Source organism: Capricornis sumatraensis, chromosome 3 (genome assembly GCF_032405125.1).
Source record: "Capricornis sumatraensis isolate serow.1 chromosome 3, serow.2, whole genome shotgun sequence".
In the NCBI taxonomy this organism is placed as follows: Eukaryota; Metazoa; Chordata; class Mammalia; order Artiodactyla; family Bovidae; genus Capricornis; species Capricornis sumatraensis.
This window is the reverse complement of record NC_091071.1, coordinates 165,161,271-165,175,490: the sequence shown is the minus strand read 5'-3', so window position 1 is coordinate 165,175,490 and position 14,220 is coordinate 165,161,271. Positions and strand designations below refer to the sequence as shown.

The 14,220-nt window shown below is 44.1% G+C and overlaps 1 protein-coding gene across 2 annotated transcripts in view; it reads left to right on the top strand.

Moving 5' to 3' along the window:
- AZIN2 (antizyme inhibitor 2) overlaps positions 1-14,220 on the top strand; it is a 44,576-nt gene that overhangs the window by 17,591 nt on the left and 12,765 nt on the right. For both annotated transcript variants that reach the window (XM_068968916.1, XM_068968917.1), the window contains 2 exons: positions 3,808-3,970; positions 5,701-5,813. In XM_068968916.1, coding sequence (XP_068825017.1) covers positions 3,808-3,970; positions 5,701-5,813 — 276 coding nt within the window. The remainder of the gene's footprint in view (positions 1-3,807; positions 3,971-5,700; positions 5,814-14,220) is intronic.

Sequence of the window (14,220 nt, the reverse complement as noted above, 5' to 3'; positions counted from 1 at the left end):
AGCCAACCCTCTGTCCACTTCTAGTCCATCTGTCTCCTTCCCACCTGCAAGTTTCAGTTGAGTTCAGTTGCTCAGTTGTGTCCGACTCTTTGCAATCCTATGGACTGCAGCACACCAGGCTTCCCTGTCCATCACCAGCTCCTAGAGTTTACCCAAACTCATGTTCATTGAGTCAATGATGCCATCCAACCGTCTCATCCTCTGTCGTCCCCTTCTCCTCCTGCCTTCAATCTTTCCCAGCATCAGGGTCTTTTCAAATGAGTCAGTTCTTTGCACCAGGTGGCCAAAGTATTGGAGTTTCAGCTTCAACATCAGTCCTTCCAATCAGTATTCAGGATTGATTTCCTTTAGGATGGACTGGTTGGATCCCCCTGCAGTCCAAGGGACTCTCAACACTCTTCTCCAACACCACAGTTCAAAAGCGTCAATTCTTCAGCACTCAGCTTTCTTTATAGTCCAACTCTCACATCCATACATGACTACTGGAAAAACCGTAGCCTTGACTAGACGGACCTTTGTCGGCAAAGTAATGTCTCTGCTCTTTTGGTCATAACTTTCCTTCCAAGAAGTAAGCGTCTTTTAATTTCATGGCTGCAGTCACCATCTGCAGTGATTTTGGAGCCCCCCAAAAAAACAAAGTCTGTCACTGTTTCCACTGTTTCCCCATCTATTTGCAACGAAGTGATGGGACTGGATGGCAAGATTAAATCAGGAAAAATGTGTCATAGCAATCTCCACTGGAACCACTAGGGGTCGCTTTTCCTTAGTAAATGCCTCTTTCGGGACTATTCACATCTTGGAACTGAATTTAAGAAAATCTGTGATGGATAATAAAAATTAGCTTCAAAGATGAACACTGCAACATTCTTCATAACAGAAGTTAAGTGGACTTTCCTGGTCCAGCTAACACTCTGCTGCTGCTAAGTCGCTCCAGTCATGTCCGACTCTGTGCGACCCCGTAGACAGCAGCCCACCAGGCTCCCCCAGTCCGTGGGATGCTCCAGGCAAGAACACTGGAGTGGGTTGCCATTTCCTTCTCCAATGCATGAAAGTGAAAAGTGAAAGTGAAGTCGCTCAGGGATTGGCTAAATTACAGTACATTCTTTCTTTTTATGTAAAATATTTTTACTTTTATAAAGATATAATTTTTTATAAAAATGTTTTTATAAAAATATTTTATCATATGGCAATGATACCAGTGTATTTTCTGGGTAAATGCAAATAAGATTTATTAAAATATTTTTATTTTTAAATCTTTCTCTTTAATTACTTAAAAAAAGTTATTTTAACTGAAGGATAATTGCTTTACAGAAGTTTGTTTTCTGCCAAACATCCACATGAATCAGCCATAGGTATACATATGTTCCCACCCTCTTGAACCTCCCACTTCTCTGGATTGTCACGGAGCCTCTGTTTGAGGTCCCTAAGTAAATTATGGTATATTCTTATGGGAAAAGAATTTACATAGATTTATATACATTTACATAGCAAGAAGAGATAAGAAAGCCTTCCTCAGCGTTCAGTGCAAAGAAATAGAGGAAAACAACAGAATGGGAAAGACTAGATATCTCTTCAAGAAAATTAGAGATACCAAGGGAACATTTCATGCAAAGATGGGCTCAATAAAGGACAGAAATGGTACCAGAAGATATTAAGAAGAGATGGCAAGAATATACAGAAGAACTGTACAAAAAAGATCTTCACAACCAAGATAATCAAGATGGTGTGATCATTCACCTTGAGCCAGACATCCTGGAATGTGAAGTCAAATGGGCCTTAGAAAGCATCACTATGAACAAAGCTAGTGGAGGTGATGGAATTCCAGTTGAGCTATTTCAAATCCTGAAGGATGATGCTGTGAGGGTGCTACACTCAATATCCCAGCAAATCTGTAAAACTCAGCAGTGGCCACAGGACTGGAAAAGGTCAGTTTTCATTGCAATCCCAAAGAAAGGCAATGCCAAAGAATGCTCAAACTACCGCACAATTGCATTCATCTCACACGCTAGTAAAGTAATGCTCAAAATTCTCCAAGCCAGGCTTCAGCAATACATGAACCGTGAACTTCCAGATGTTCAAGCTGGGTTTAGAAAAGGCGGAGGAACCAGAGATCAAATTGCCAACATCCGCTGGATCATTGAAAAAGCAAAAGAGTTCCAGAAAAACATCTATTTCTGCTTTATTGACTATGCCAAAGCCTTTGACTGTATGGATCATAATAAACTGTGGAAAATTCTGAAAGAGATGGGAATACCAGACCACCTGACCTGCCTCTTGAGAAATCTATATGCAGGTCAGGAAGCAACAGTTAGAACTGGACATGGAACGACAGACTGGTTCCAAATAGGAAAAGTAGTACGTCAAGGCTGTATGTTGTCACCCTGCTTATTTAACTTCTATTCAGAGTACATCATGAGAAAAGCTGGGCTGGAGGAAGCACAAGCTGGAATCAAGATTGTTGGGAGAAATATCAATAACCTCAGATATGCAGATGACACCACCCTTATGGCAGAAAGTGAAGAGGAACTAAAAAGCCTCTTGATGAAAGTGAAAGAGGAGAGTGAAAAAGTTGACTTAAAGCTCAACATTCAGAAAATGAAGATCATGGCATCCAGTCCCATCACTTCATGGGAAATAGATGGGGAAACAGTAGAAACAGTGTCAGCTTTTATCTTTTTGGGCTCCAAAATCACTGCAGATGGTGATTGCAGCCATGAAATTAAAAGACGCTTACTCCTTGGAAGAAAAGTTATGACCAACCTAGATAGCATATTCAAAAGCAGAGTCATTACTTTGCCAACAAAGGTCCATCTAGTCAAGGCTATGGTTTTTCCAGTGGTCATGTATGGATGTGAGAGTTGGACAGTGAAGAAAGCTGAGCGCCGAAGAATGGATGCATTTGAACTGTGGTGTTGGAGAAGACTCTTGAGGGTCCCTTGGACTGCAAGGAGATCCAACCAGTCCATTCTGAAGAAGATCAGCCCTGGGATTTCTTTGGAAGGAATGATGCTAAAGCTGAACTCCAGTACTTTGGCCACCTCATGCAATGAGTTGACTCATTGGAAAAGACTCTGATGCTGGGAGGGATTGGGGGCAGGAGGAGAAGAGGACGACAGAGGATGAGATGGCTGGATAGCATCACTGACCAGATGGACGTGAGTTTGAGTGAACTCCGGGAGATGGTGGTGGACAGGGAGGCCTGGCGTGCTGCGATTCATGGTCGCAAGGAGTCGGACACAACTGAGACTGAACTGAAGTGACATACATGGAGAGATCATTCAATTTACTGAGTAAAGCAGGTTACAAAAACCTGTATACTTATAGCCCTATTATGTTTATAATAAAAAATCAGATTTTCAGGTTTGTATAACAAGGAATTAAAGGAGTGATTCCAATAAATTAGCATTGAATAGGTTAATCTGGGGTTAGAATTAGGGGTGACTTTTATCTTCTTTTTCCTTCTCTGTCTTGTCTATGAAAATGTGTTGTTTAGCATACTGGTTACTCAGGAAAGAAAGATCTGCATCACAGATTCTGTCATCTGAGTACCAACTGTTAGATTAAAAGTTCCTTTTTCCATTGTGGGGGGCATTGAAGGGTGATTTTCAAGGGTAAGGGTCTTGACCCTGCTCCATCTGTGCTTGCCTGCCTTGGCCAGCTGTCTGTGATTACCAGCTGGGGTCTTAGCAGCTGCCAAGTTCTGCTTCCTGAAATCAAAGCTGCTTTCAAGAAGTAAGACTTGGAGCTGTAGCTAGTCTCCAGCATAAACCCCACATTTCAAACATGAAATTGTCTCTGTACCCTCAGATTGCTTCTGTGATCAACTCAGCCTTGGACCTATACTTCCCGGAGGGCTGTGGTGTGGACATCCTTGCCAAGCTGGGGCGCTACTATGTGACCTCAGCCTTCACCTTGGCTATCAGCATCATCGCCAAGAAGGAGGTTCTTCTGGATCAGCCAGGCAGGGAGGGTAGGTGCCAGGTGGGCAGTGGAGGCCCGTTCTTCCCTAAAGCCAAGGACGGTTGTTGGCTGAGCTGGGTTTGATTTTAGGGGGTGGGGGAAAATCTGAAGACTGGCTCCTTCTTTAGGGAAATTTACCGTCATGTCTCCTCACCCCCAAGACACTCTTTTAGCATCTTTTTTTTCCCCTATGCATGTTTATATTTTATGAAGATTGAGATCAAAGCAACCTTGGGGAGAACAGATACTTTATTAAACCTATTGTATATGGGTTTCCTATGTGGCGCAGTGGTAAAAAATCTGCCTACCAGTGCCAGAGATGCAAGAGACACAGGTTTGATCCCTGGGTCAGGAAGATTCCCTGGAGAAGGAAATGGCAACCCACTGTAGTATTCTTGCCTGGAAAATTGCATGGACAGAGGAGCCTGGCGGGCTACAGCGCATGGGGTTGCAAAGAGTTGGACATGACTGAGCACACATTTTATAGTGCAGATGACGAAACTGAGAGCCAGACAGAATACAATTGAATTGCTTAAGAGCTAATAAGTGGTGAACCCTGCATTTGACCCCATGTTTGTCTTCTTTCCAGAGTCCAGGCTCTTACTCATCCTACTGCTTCTCATAACATAATGAAAATAATTGACAACCACTTATACTGATCTAAGCCCATTTTGCAGACTACAGAACATAGGCGTGAAGAGGATGGGTCACTCACACAAGGTCACACAGCTGAGAAGGGGGCAGCGCCAGGGTTCAAGTCCAGGCTAGGCTGACTCATGGACAGAGGAGCTTGGCAGGCTACAGTCCGTGGGGTTGCAAAGAGTTGGACACGACTGAAGCGACTAACACTTTCAGGCTGACTCAAGGCTTTTCTGTCCGCACTGCCAGCATCAGTGCTCCTCACTGACCTTCCGGATAGATCAGTCCTCCCAGCAGCCTCTTGAGTGCGAGGTCTGACTCTGATCTTGGAGCTTTTTTCTCTGCTCTGGGACCCCCAGTCTGAAAGTCTGGGTGTTTTTCCCAGAGATGGGTGGTGGGCTCCAGGTGGAAGGTCTTCTGTGTGTGTATGTGTGCGTAGGGATGGAATTCTTCTGGCTTCCTTTCCAGATCTGGGATTATACTTTCTAGTCCAGCCTGGGGAGAAGGCAATGGCAACCCACTCCAGTACTCTTGCCTGGAAAATCCCATGGATGGAGGAGCCTGGTGGGCTGCAGTCCATGGGGTCGCTAAGAGTCGGACACGACTGAGCGACTTCACTTTCACTTTTCACTTTCATGCATTGGAGAAGGAAATGGCAACCCACTCCAGTGTTCTTGCCTGGAGAATCCCACGGACGGGGCTGCCGTCTAAGGGGTCACACAGAGTCGGACACAACTGACGTGACTTAGCAGCAGCAGCAGCAGTCCAGCCTGGAGACCTGACTTCTCATTCCAGCTCATGTGTTGCCCCACTGTGTGTACTTCTGAGCTGCTGACTCAGTCTGTCGGGGTCTTGAGTTCTGGTGGGCTGCTTTTCAGCCTTTGCTGGGGCATCAAGGGGCTCAGATGCAAGCCTGGAGTGTGTCCTAGGCAGGGTTGCTCAGCTGCAAAGGTGTTTCCAACCCAGCCATGAACACAGGAGGAGGCAGGAGCCGCCCCGTAGCTGAGGAGGGGGCAGCCCTCCTGTCTGCTTGCTGAGCCCGCCGTTGTCCCACCCCCTCACATCTGCTTGTGCCCCCCCCAACCCCTCCCCTCCCTGCAGAGGAAACCGGTTCCTCCCCCAAGAGCATCGTGTACCACCTCAGTGAGGGCGTGTATGGAGTCTTCAGCTCAGTCCTGTTTGACAGCACCTGCCCCGCCCCCATCCTGCAGAAGGTGAGCCTGCCCTGCTGGGCCTGTTTTCAATTGTGTGGGTGCATTGATACTTTTTTTTTTGGTGTGTGTTGTTATCTAATTTTAAAAAAGTAAAACATATTCTTTGGAGAAAACAGACACTAAGAGTGAAGAAGCTTATCACCCCTAATTCCACCACATAGAGACAGACCCCTTGAATATTTAGATTTCAGTCTTTTAAAAAATGTGTTATACTTTTCCCCCATAAAGTTGGGATCATATTTGTTTGTAACCTGATTGTTTTTCACTTCATATGGGGTGTGACTCTTTCCATGCCATTCACGAATCTTTAACAACATGCTTCTTGATGACCATATAATATTTTAGGCAATCTAACTCTAGCAATTGTCCATTTGGTTTCCTGTTCTTGAGCTTCCTGAGTCTATCTTGACATCCATCTCTGATCACTGCTCGTGGGCTGGGTCTTCATTGTGCTGCATGGGCTCCATGTCCCCAGAGCATGTGGGATCTTAGTTCCCTGACCAGGGATCGAACCTGCATCCCCTGCATTGCAAGGCAGACTCTTAACCACTGGATCACCAGGGAAGTCTCTTAGAATTCGTTTTATTGAGTTTTTCCATGTTAACAAGGGAACAGGGATAGATAGAACATTCCTCCCATCCTGCCGAATCCAGCCCAGGGCCTCTGGCAGCTTTAGTGGGCTTCTACGAGGGGAAAGAAACCAGACACACTTGTATTTTCACAGGCCTTTGTGTGGTCCTGCTTCAGGAAGGAAGCTCAAGTGCCTAACCAGCACCTAGACCCCCGTGAGCTTTCAGTATGTGCTGTTGTTTTTCTTTCCATCTTTTTTTTCCCCCCAGAGTCAACCAGATGTGGGCTCCTCTTTGTAGCTCTTCCTGCCCATCCCCTATGCAGGCAGAGGGAGCTTCCCTCCTCCAGGCGGCCCCCACAACTGGATGAGTCCTCATTCCATAGCTGCGTCGTTGCCTAGTAAGCCTCCCCGATGATGAAGTGCTCAGGAATTCAGATTTCTACGGTGATGCACTAGCGTTGCTTGCATTCCTGCGGTCTTCCACATCCTACCGCACAGGGGAAGGACCGGCCTAGGCCAGCCAAGCCCCAGGCTGCACAGCAGGCAGCAGTCGCTTCCTAGTCCCCTTGCTGGTCCCAGTCCCTGCCTCCTGTTGCAGGCCAGCCCTGACCCAGTCCCCGTTCCCTTCATCAGCTCCTCCGAGGAGTGGGGCTGTGGTCCCAGCCCAGCCCCATACCTGCCCCAGGAGCTTGGCGGATCAGTCTCCTGCTGGTATTCCTGGCTTGGGCACCAGGATGTTCCTAACTCTTTCAGTGGTCTGTCCTGCTGCTCCTCTGGGGGTGCCCGGATTTCTTCTTCGAGCTGCCCACCACTTAGGAGACCGTATCCAGGGTGGGGCCGCAGTGTGGCCTTGGCGACTGAGTAGATGGCAGCACACCTAGGAAATGGGCTACGGCTGTGCTAGGAGTGTGTCGGGAGGGCCCAGCCCGGCCAGGGCATCTGCACTCTCCTCCCCAAGGAAGGTGCCCCTCACCAGCCAGGACGGCAGCTTTCTATCCTGTTCTTTGTGCCCATGGACTTTGATTTTGGACCTCAGGTAGAAAAAGTTGTGTTAAACATAATCCTTGCTTCAGGGTATTTTTCTCGTCATTGGAATATGTGTGGCCTTTTTTTGTTTGTTGTTTAACAAATATTTGAGCACCTTCCACATGCACTGAGGTCTGCAGAAGGTAGTGGGTAAGGAAGGATTGCTTGTGCCTTGGAAATACACTCTTGCTGCGTAGAAACGTGTGTGTGTGACACACACAGAGAGAAGTACACAGACTACAACAACGTCATGAGAAAAGTACAAAAAGTACAGAACAAATGTTACTGCGTTTTCTTCAAAAATATTTTAGTGCTTAACAACTAAAAGATAAGGACTTAAGAAACACAGTGTCATCATCAGACTAAAAGCGAAGCAGATCCATAGTATCCCTTGTCACCTAGTGAGTGTTCAGATGTTCCCTTATAAATGGTTTTTATAGTGGATTTTACAGGTGAGAAAACTGAGGCATAGGGAGGTGAAGGAACTTACTCAAAGTCACACAGTTAATAAATGGCAGCGTTTTAAACTGTAGACCCTTGGGGTAGGGTTCATGTCTTACTCATCTTTGATTATCTCTCTGTTGCTAAAGACCAAACTCTGAACTACTTTCCTATAAAATGATTGTCTCCCTGTAAAATCGCTGCCTCCTTGTAAAATGTCTTCATTAGCATTTAGGCATTGCTAATTTTTTGTCATTCATGTTACTTTGAGTATCCTCTGTCAAAAAATTGTTCTTTGTTAGTCTTTGTATATCTGTCTCAATGTACATCCTTAAAGTATAGTCCCTTTTAAAAACCATTTTCTTATGGTGAGTCTCTGGAATAGGGTTACTGAGCAAGAGGATTTGAGCATTTTTATTCCTCTTGATATGTATTGTTAGGCTGTTTTCCTCCATGCTTGGACTAATATGAATTATTACCAGTAGTGCTATTTCACAATAAGCTCACCAGCATTACACACTGTGACCTTTTTCTTGTTGGCTAATTTATCTGAAATGGTATACCTCAGTCTTTCATTTTTGCTTCTTTGGCAAGTATAAAGCCTTCTTTAATAGATATTTCAACACGCTCTCATATGTCTTAACTAAGTGTTCTGCAATTAATAGTAAGGATATTGATCTCTTTCTACCTGCTCTGAGGGTTATAGATTTACCATATGTTAAATTACTGGAGAAAATTTAGCACAAAAGTAATAATGCACTAATCCCACCATTCATAGATGACCATTGTTAAATTTTACTTTCATTTCTTTAAGTGTCATAGTGCACATTGTTTTAACTTAAAAAATATATATATATTATGAGACATGGTTTTCTTTTTTATATTAATTCAAATTTCATTATTTGCTCAGTGTGGGAAATATCTAAATCATAGAATTGAGGAAAATCAACTTTGTTTTATGTAAATTATAAAAGGCCAACCAAAGCCAAATCATGTTTGATAAAGTGAACACTTTTAAATTAGAAACCAATATATAACCTCTGCCTCCCAGAGATGCCCTGGATATATAATAACTTAGTAACTTTGTCTTTTATTAACAATGTTTGGGCATATTAACTTTATCTTTTTAAAATGCTATTTTTGAAGCAACAATGGAGGTAATAATATCCTTTACTCTTGAAAATATTTTTGGCATGCTCTTGTTTAGTCACTAAGTTGCGTCTGGCTCTTTTTCTACCCCACAGACATAGCCCACCAGGCTCTCCTGTCCATGGGCTTCTCCAGGCAAGAATGCTGGAGTGGTTTGCCATTCTCTTCTCCAAGACATGATTTTCTTTACTGATATGTTAGGTAGACTTTTTATTTATAAACATTTTAAATATTCACTGAGTGGTCTAAAATGCAGTTCAGTAAATGTGTCTCAGTACTTCATAAATGCAAGGGTTAGTTAGGTGTGGGGAGGGTCCCAGAGGGGGCAAGTACCATGGGAGTTTTACAAGACTTTTCGGAAGCAAAATTCAGGGTACAAGCTCTGATCACCCCACTCTGTACAGAGACACTTTTGTTGCCAAGATCGGGTTCTCTCATTTGTCATTATATTTTATTCTAATTATTTTTTGGTTTAAAAGGTAGGATTCTGTCTGGAGTACATTGCCGTATACTTTTTCAGGTCTGGATCTGGTTAGTTCTTGTCTTAAAAATTCTTGAGTAATGATTTCTAATCTTATTTCATTTCTGCTTTGCCATACTATCCATTACTTTTATTTTCCAATGATCTCTAGTTTTTATCCTGTTCTTTGGACAACAGCTTTGCGCTATGTTTAGAAACCTGGTAGGGGGTGCCTTCTATTTCCAGCAATGTGGTAGAGGAGATACTCTGAACAGCTTCCCCACTGACAAAGAAGACTGTGTCCTGACCTCCAAGATAGCAGGGAATCTTCAGAGGTCAGTACACAAGTGAAAGCAGGCATCTCCATTTCACTTAGTGTAAAAGTCAGTCAGCCCACCAGTCTGAGGGGTCCTTTTTAAGGGTAAGTTAAATCATGTCTCTTTTCTAACTGAAACTCTGCTTGGGCTCCCGTCTCACTCTGAATTAAAGCCAGAGCCCTTCCAGTAGCTCCCGAGGCCCTGAGATCTGACTCTGTCACCTCTCACACCACCTCCCTCACCCACATCCCCTTGCTCATCGTCTCTAGTCGCTCCAGCCTCCTTGCAGCTCCCTGAGCTCACCAGGCATATTCCTGCCTCAGCACTTTTGCACCAGCTTTCCCCTCTGACCGGATCACTTCTCTTCTAGGTACCACCCTGGTTCTCTTCTCACCTCCTTTAGGTCTTTGCTGAAAAGTCATCTCCTTATACCCTGACACCTTATACCTTATTTCATGTTACACCTGAACCCCTCATCTAATCTGTTTTTTAAATTACTTTATAACATAGTGTATATACTTTTTTGTTTTCCTCCCTCCTGCTAGACTATAAACCCTGTGAGGACAAGGATCTGTGTCTATTTTGTTCACTAGTGTGTCCCAAGCATGTACAGTAGTGACTATTCAAATATGTTAAGTGAGTTAATCCAGAGAGAAAACCTAGCTCTGAAATTGGCCTTCTATCTGGGGATGTATGCTGAATCCTTTTAGCACTGATAGAATGGGAAACACTAGAGATCTCTTTAAGGAAATTAGAGATACCAAGGCAACTTTTCATGCAAAGATGGGCTTGATAAAGGACAGAAACAGTATGGACCTAACAGAAGCAGAAGATATTAAGAAAAGGTGGCGAGAATACATGGAAGAGCTACACAAAAAAGATATTCATGACCCAGATAATCACGATGGTGTGATCACTCACCTAGAGACAGACATCCTGGAATGTGAAGTCAAGTGGGCCTTAGAAAGCATCACTACGAACAAAGCTAGTGGAGGTGATGGAATTCCAGTTGAGCTATTTCAAATCCTGAAAGATGATGCTGTGAAAGTACTGCACTCAATATGCCAGCAAATTTGGAAAACTCAGCAGTGGCCACAGGACTGGAAAAGGTCAGTTTTCATTCCAATCCCAAAGAAAGGCAATGCCAAAGAATGCTCAGACTACTGTGCAATTGCACTCATTTCACATGCTAGCAAAGTAATGCTCAAAATTCTCCAAGCTAGGCTTCAGCAACACATGAACTGTGAATTTCCAGATGTTCAAGCTGGTTTTAGAAAAGGCAGAGGAACCAGAGATCAAATTGCCAACATCAGCTGGATCATCAAAAAAGCAAGAGAGTTCCAGAATAACATCTACTTCTGCTTTATTGACTACACGAAAGGCTTTGACTGTGTGGATCACAACAAACTGTGGAAAATTCTGAAAGAGATGGGAATACCAGACCACCTGACCTGCCTCTTGAGAAACCTATATGCAGGTCAGGAAGCAACAGTTAGAACTGGACATGGAACAACAGACTGGTTCGAAAACAGGAAAGGAGTACGTCGAGGCTGTATATTGTCACCCTGCTTATTTAACTTCTATGCAGAGTACATCATGAGAAATGCTGGGCTGGATGAAGCACAAGCTGGAATCAAGATTGTTGGGAGAAATATCAATAACCTCAGATATGCAGATGACACCACCCTTATGGCAGAAAGCAAAGGAGAACTAAAGAGCTTCTTGATGAAAGTGAAAGAGGAGAGTGAGAAAGTTGGCTTAAAGCTCAACATTCAGGAAACTAAGATCACAGCATCTGGTCCCATCACTTAATGGCGAATAGATGGGGAAACAATGGAAACAGTGTCACACTTTATTTTTGGGGGCTCCCAAATCACTGCAGATGGTGACTGCAGCCATGAAATTAACAGACACTTGCTGACCAACCTAGACAGCATAGTAAAAAGCAGAGACATTACTTTGCCAACAAAGGTCCGTCTAGTCAAGGCTATATTTTTTCCATTGGTCATATATGGATGTGATAGTTGGACCATAAAGAAAACTGAGTGCCAAAGAATTGATGCTTTTGAACTGTGGTGTTTGGAGAAGACTCTTGAGAGTCCCTTGGACTGCAAGGAGATCCAACTAGTCCATCCTAAAGGAAATCATTCCTGAATATTCATTGGAAGGACTGATGATGAAGCTGAAACTCCAGTACTTTGGCCACCTGATGCAAAGAACTGACTCATTTGAAAAGACCCTGATGCTGGAAAAGATTAATGGCAAGAGGAGAAGGGGATGACAGAGGATGAGATGGTTGGATGGCATCACTGACTTGATGGACATGAGTTTGAGTAAGCTCTGGGAGTTGGTGATGGACAGGTAAACTTGGCATGCTGTAGTCCATGGGGTCACAAAGAGTTGGAACTGAACTGAAAAATAAAAATATTTACTGTGTTTAAAGAAATAGTAAATTGAAAATTACTTTTGCTTTCCAAAAAGTAAGCAAATATAAAAACTTGACTTAACAGATTTTTAAAAGGACTAAATAGAATTTGTAGAAATGAAATATATGAACATTGAAATTATACACAGAGTAAGCAAGATATTGGGGCTTCCCAGGTGGCTCAGTGGTAAAGAATCCACCTGCCAATGCAAGAGACGTGGGTTTGATCCCTGGGTCAGGAAGATCCCCTGGAGAAGAAAATGGCAACCTACTCCAGTATTCTTGCCTGGGACAGAGGATGGAGGAGCCTGTCCATGGACAGAGGAGCCTGGCGGGCTACAGTCCATGCGGTCGGAAAAGAGTCAGACATGACTCAATGACTAAACAACAACAACAAAGCAAGATATTAGAGACAGTTGAAGAGAGAGGATATGGGGAAAGAAAGAAGGAACTGGAATATAGAGCTGAAGGCACTTTGCAAATGTAGCACAAAGAGACAAATGGAAATAAGAAAGGCGAAGGAAGTGGCAGAGTGAGAGGGCGTAATGTCTAACCACAGTTTCAGGAAGAGATTGTATCAGGATACAGAAACAAGACAGGTGGTTTGAACACGGAAATTTTAACATAAAGAACTGCTAACTTTAAAGATGGCTAATTACTAAAAAGGATAAAAGCAGTTACTATATCTGGTAAGGGAGAGTGAGAAATGAAGCACCATAGAGGAGGGCTCCTTCCTGCAAGTCTCAGATTGAAACCTGTGAGGAAAGGCCATGGTATGCAGCCTTCCTGTGGCAAGGAAACTTTTAGAGGGTCGCCAACACAACTGAATTGCAGAGGTAGCCTGCTGTGGAGTGGAGAGAAGCTTGTTGGACTGTGCAGGCCAAAGTTGAACTGAGGGCCATTGAGGTGAACGCAACCACACCCTCACACCCTGAACCAAAGGTGGCCACACGGAAAATAGCAAGCTGAAAGGGAGAGAGTTCCTTCTTCCTGATCTGCCCTTGCAGTGTTTTTCCAGCAACTTATATTGACAAAGCCCAACATAGAGCTAGCTGGGCTTCCCTGGTTGCTCAGTGATAAAGAATCGGGCTGCCAATGCAGGAGACATGGGTTCGATCCCTGGGTCAGGAAGACCCCCTGGAGAAGGAAATGGTAACCCATTGCAGTGTTCTTGCCTGAGAAATTCCATGGAGAGAGGGGTGAGCTACAGTCCATGGGGTTTCAAAAGAGTCAGACATAGCAACTAAACATCATCAAGAAGATAGAGCTGGCTAGTAAGGAAGAAATGTCGCACTCTAGTATCCTATGAGTCGGGCACGACTTGAGCGACTTCACTTTCACTTTTCACTTTCATGCATTGGAGAAGGAACTGGCAACCCACTCCAGTATTCTCGCCTGGAGAATCCCAGGGACGGAGGAGCCTAGTGGGCTGCTGTCTATGGGGTCGCACAGAGTCGGACACGACTGAAGCGACTTAGCAGCAGCAGCAGCAGTATCACAAAGCAGGGCGGAGAAGCGTGGATTTGGAGCTGAGGCAAAATAAATAAAAATGAGTTGCTGGCAGAGAGTAAACGAGAGGAACATTTATTCTCAGATTCAGGAAATTCAACAAATTCCAAGTATGTTACCTAAAAATGAATCCATACGTAGACAACATGTTAGTGAAACTGAACACCAGAGACGGAAGGTCATAAAACTAGTGAGAGAAACGAGACAGATAAAAGAATACCGGTAGAAGAATATTAATTAGACTTAGAGCTTATTTCCCCCCATAGCAATGGAAGGCAGAAGACAGTGAAAGAGCAGCTCCGATCTATCAGCCTACACTGGATAGCAATAGAATGTAAGTTGGGAGGGAGAGTGACCAAGCTGGTATTCTAAGGTTTTGAATTTCTTGTGTGTGTGTGCTAAGTCGCTTTAGTCATGTCTGACTCTGTGCGGCGCTATGGACTGTAGCCCGCGAGGCTCCTCTGTCCGTGGGGTTCTTCAGGCAAGAATACTGGAGTGGGTTGCCGTGC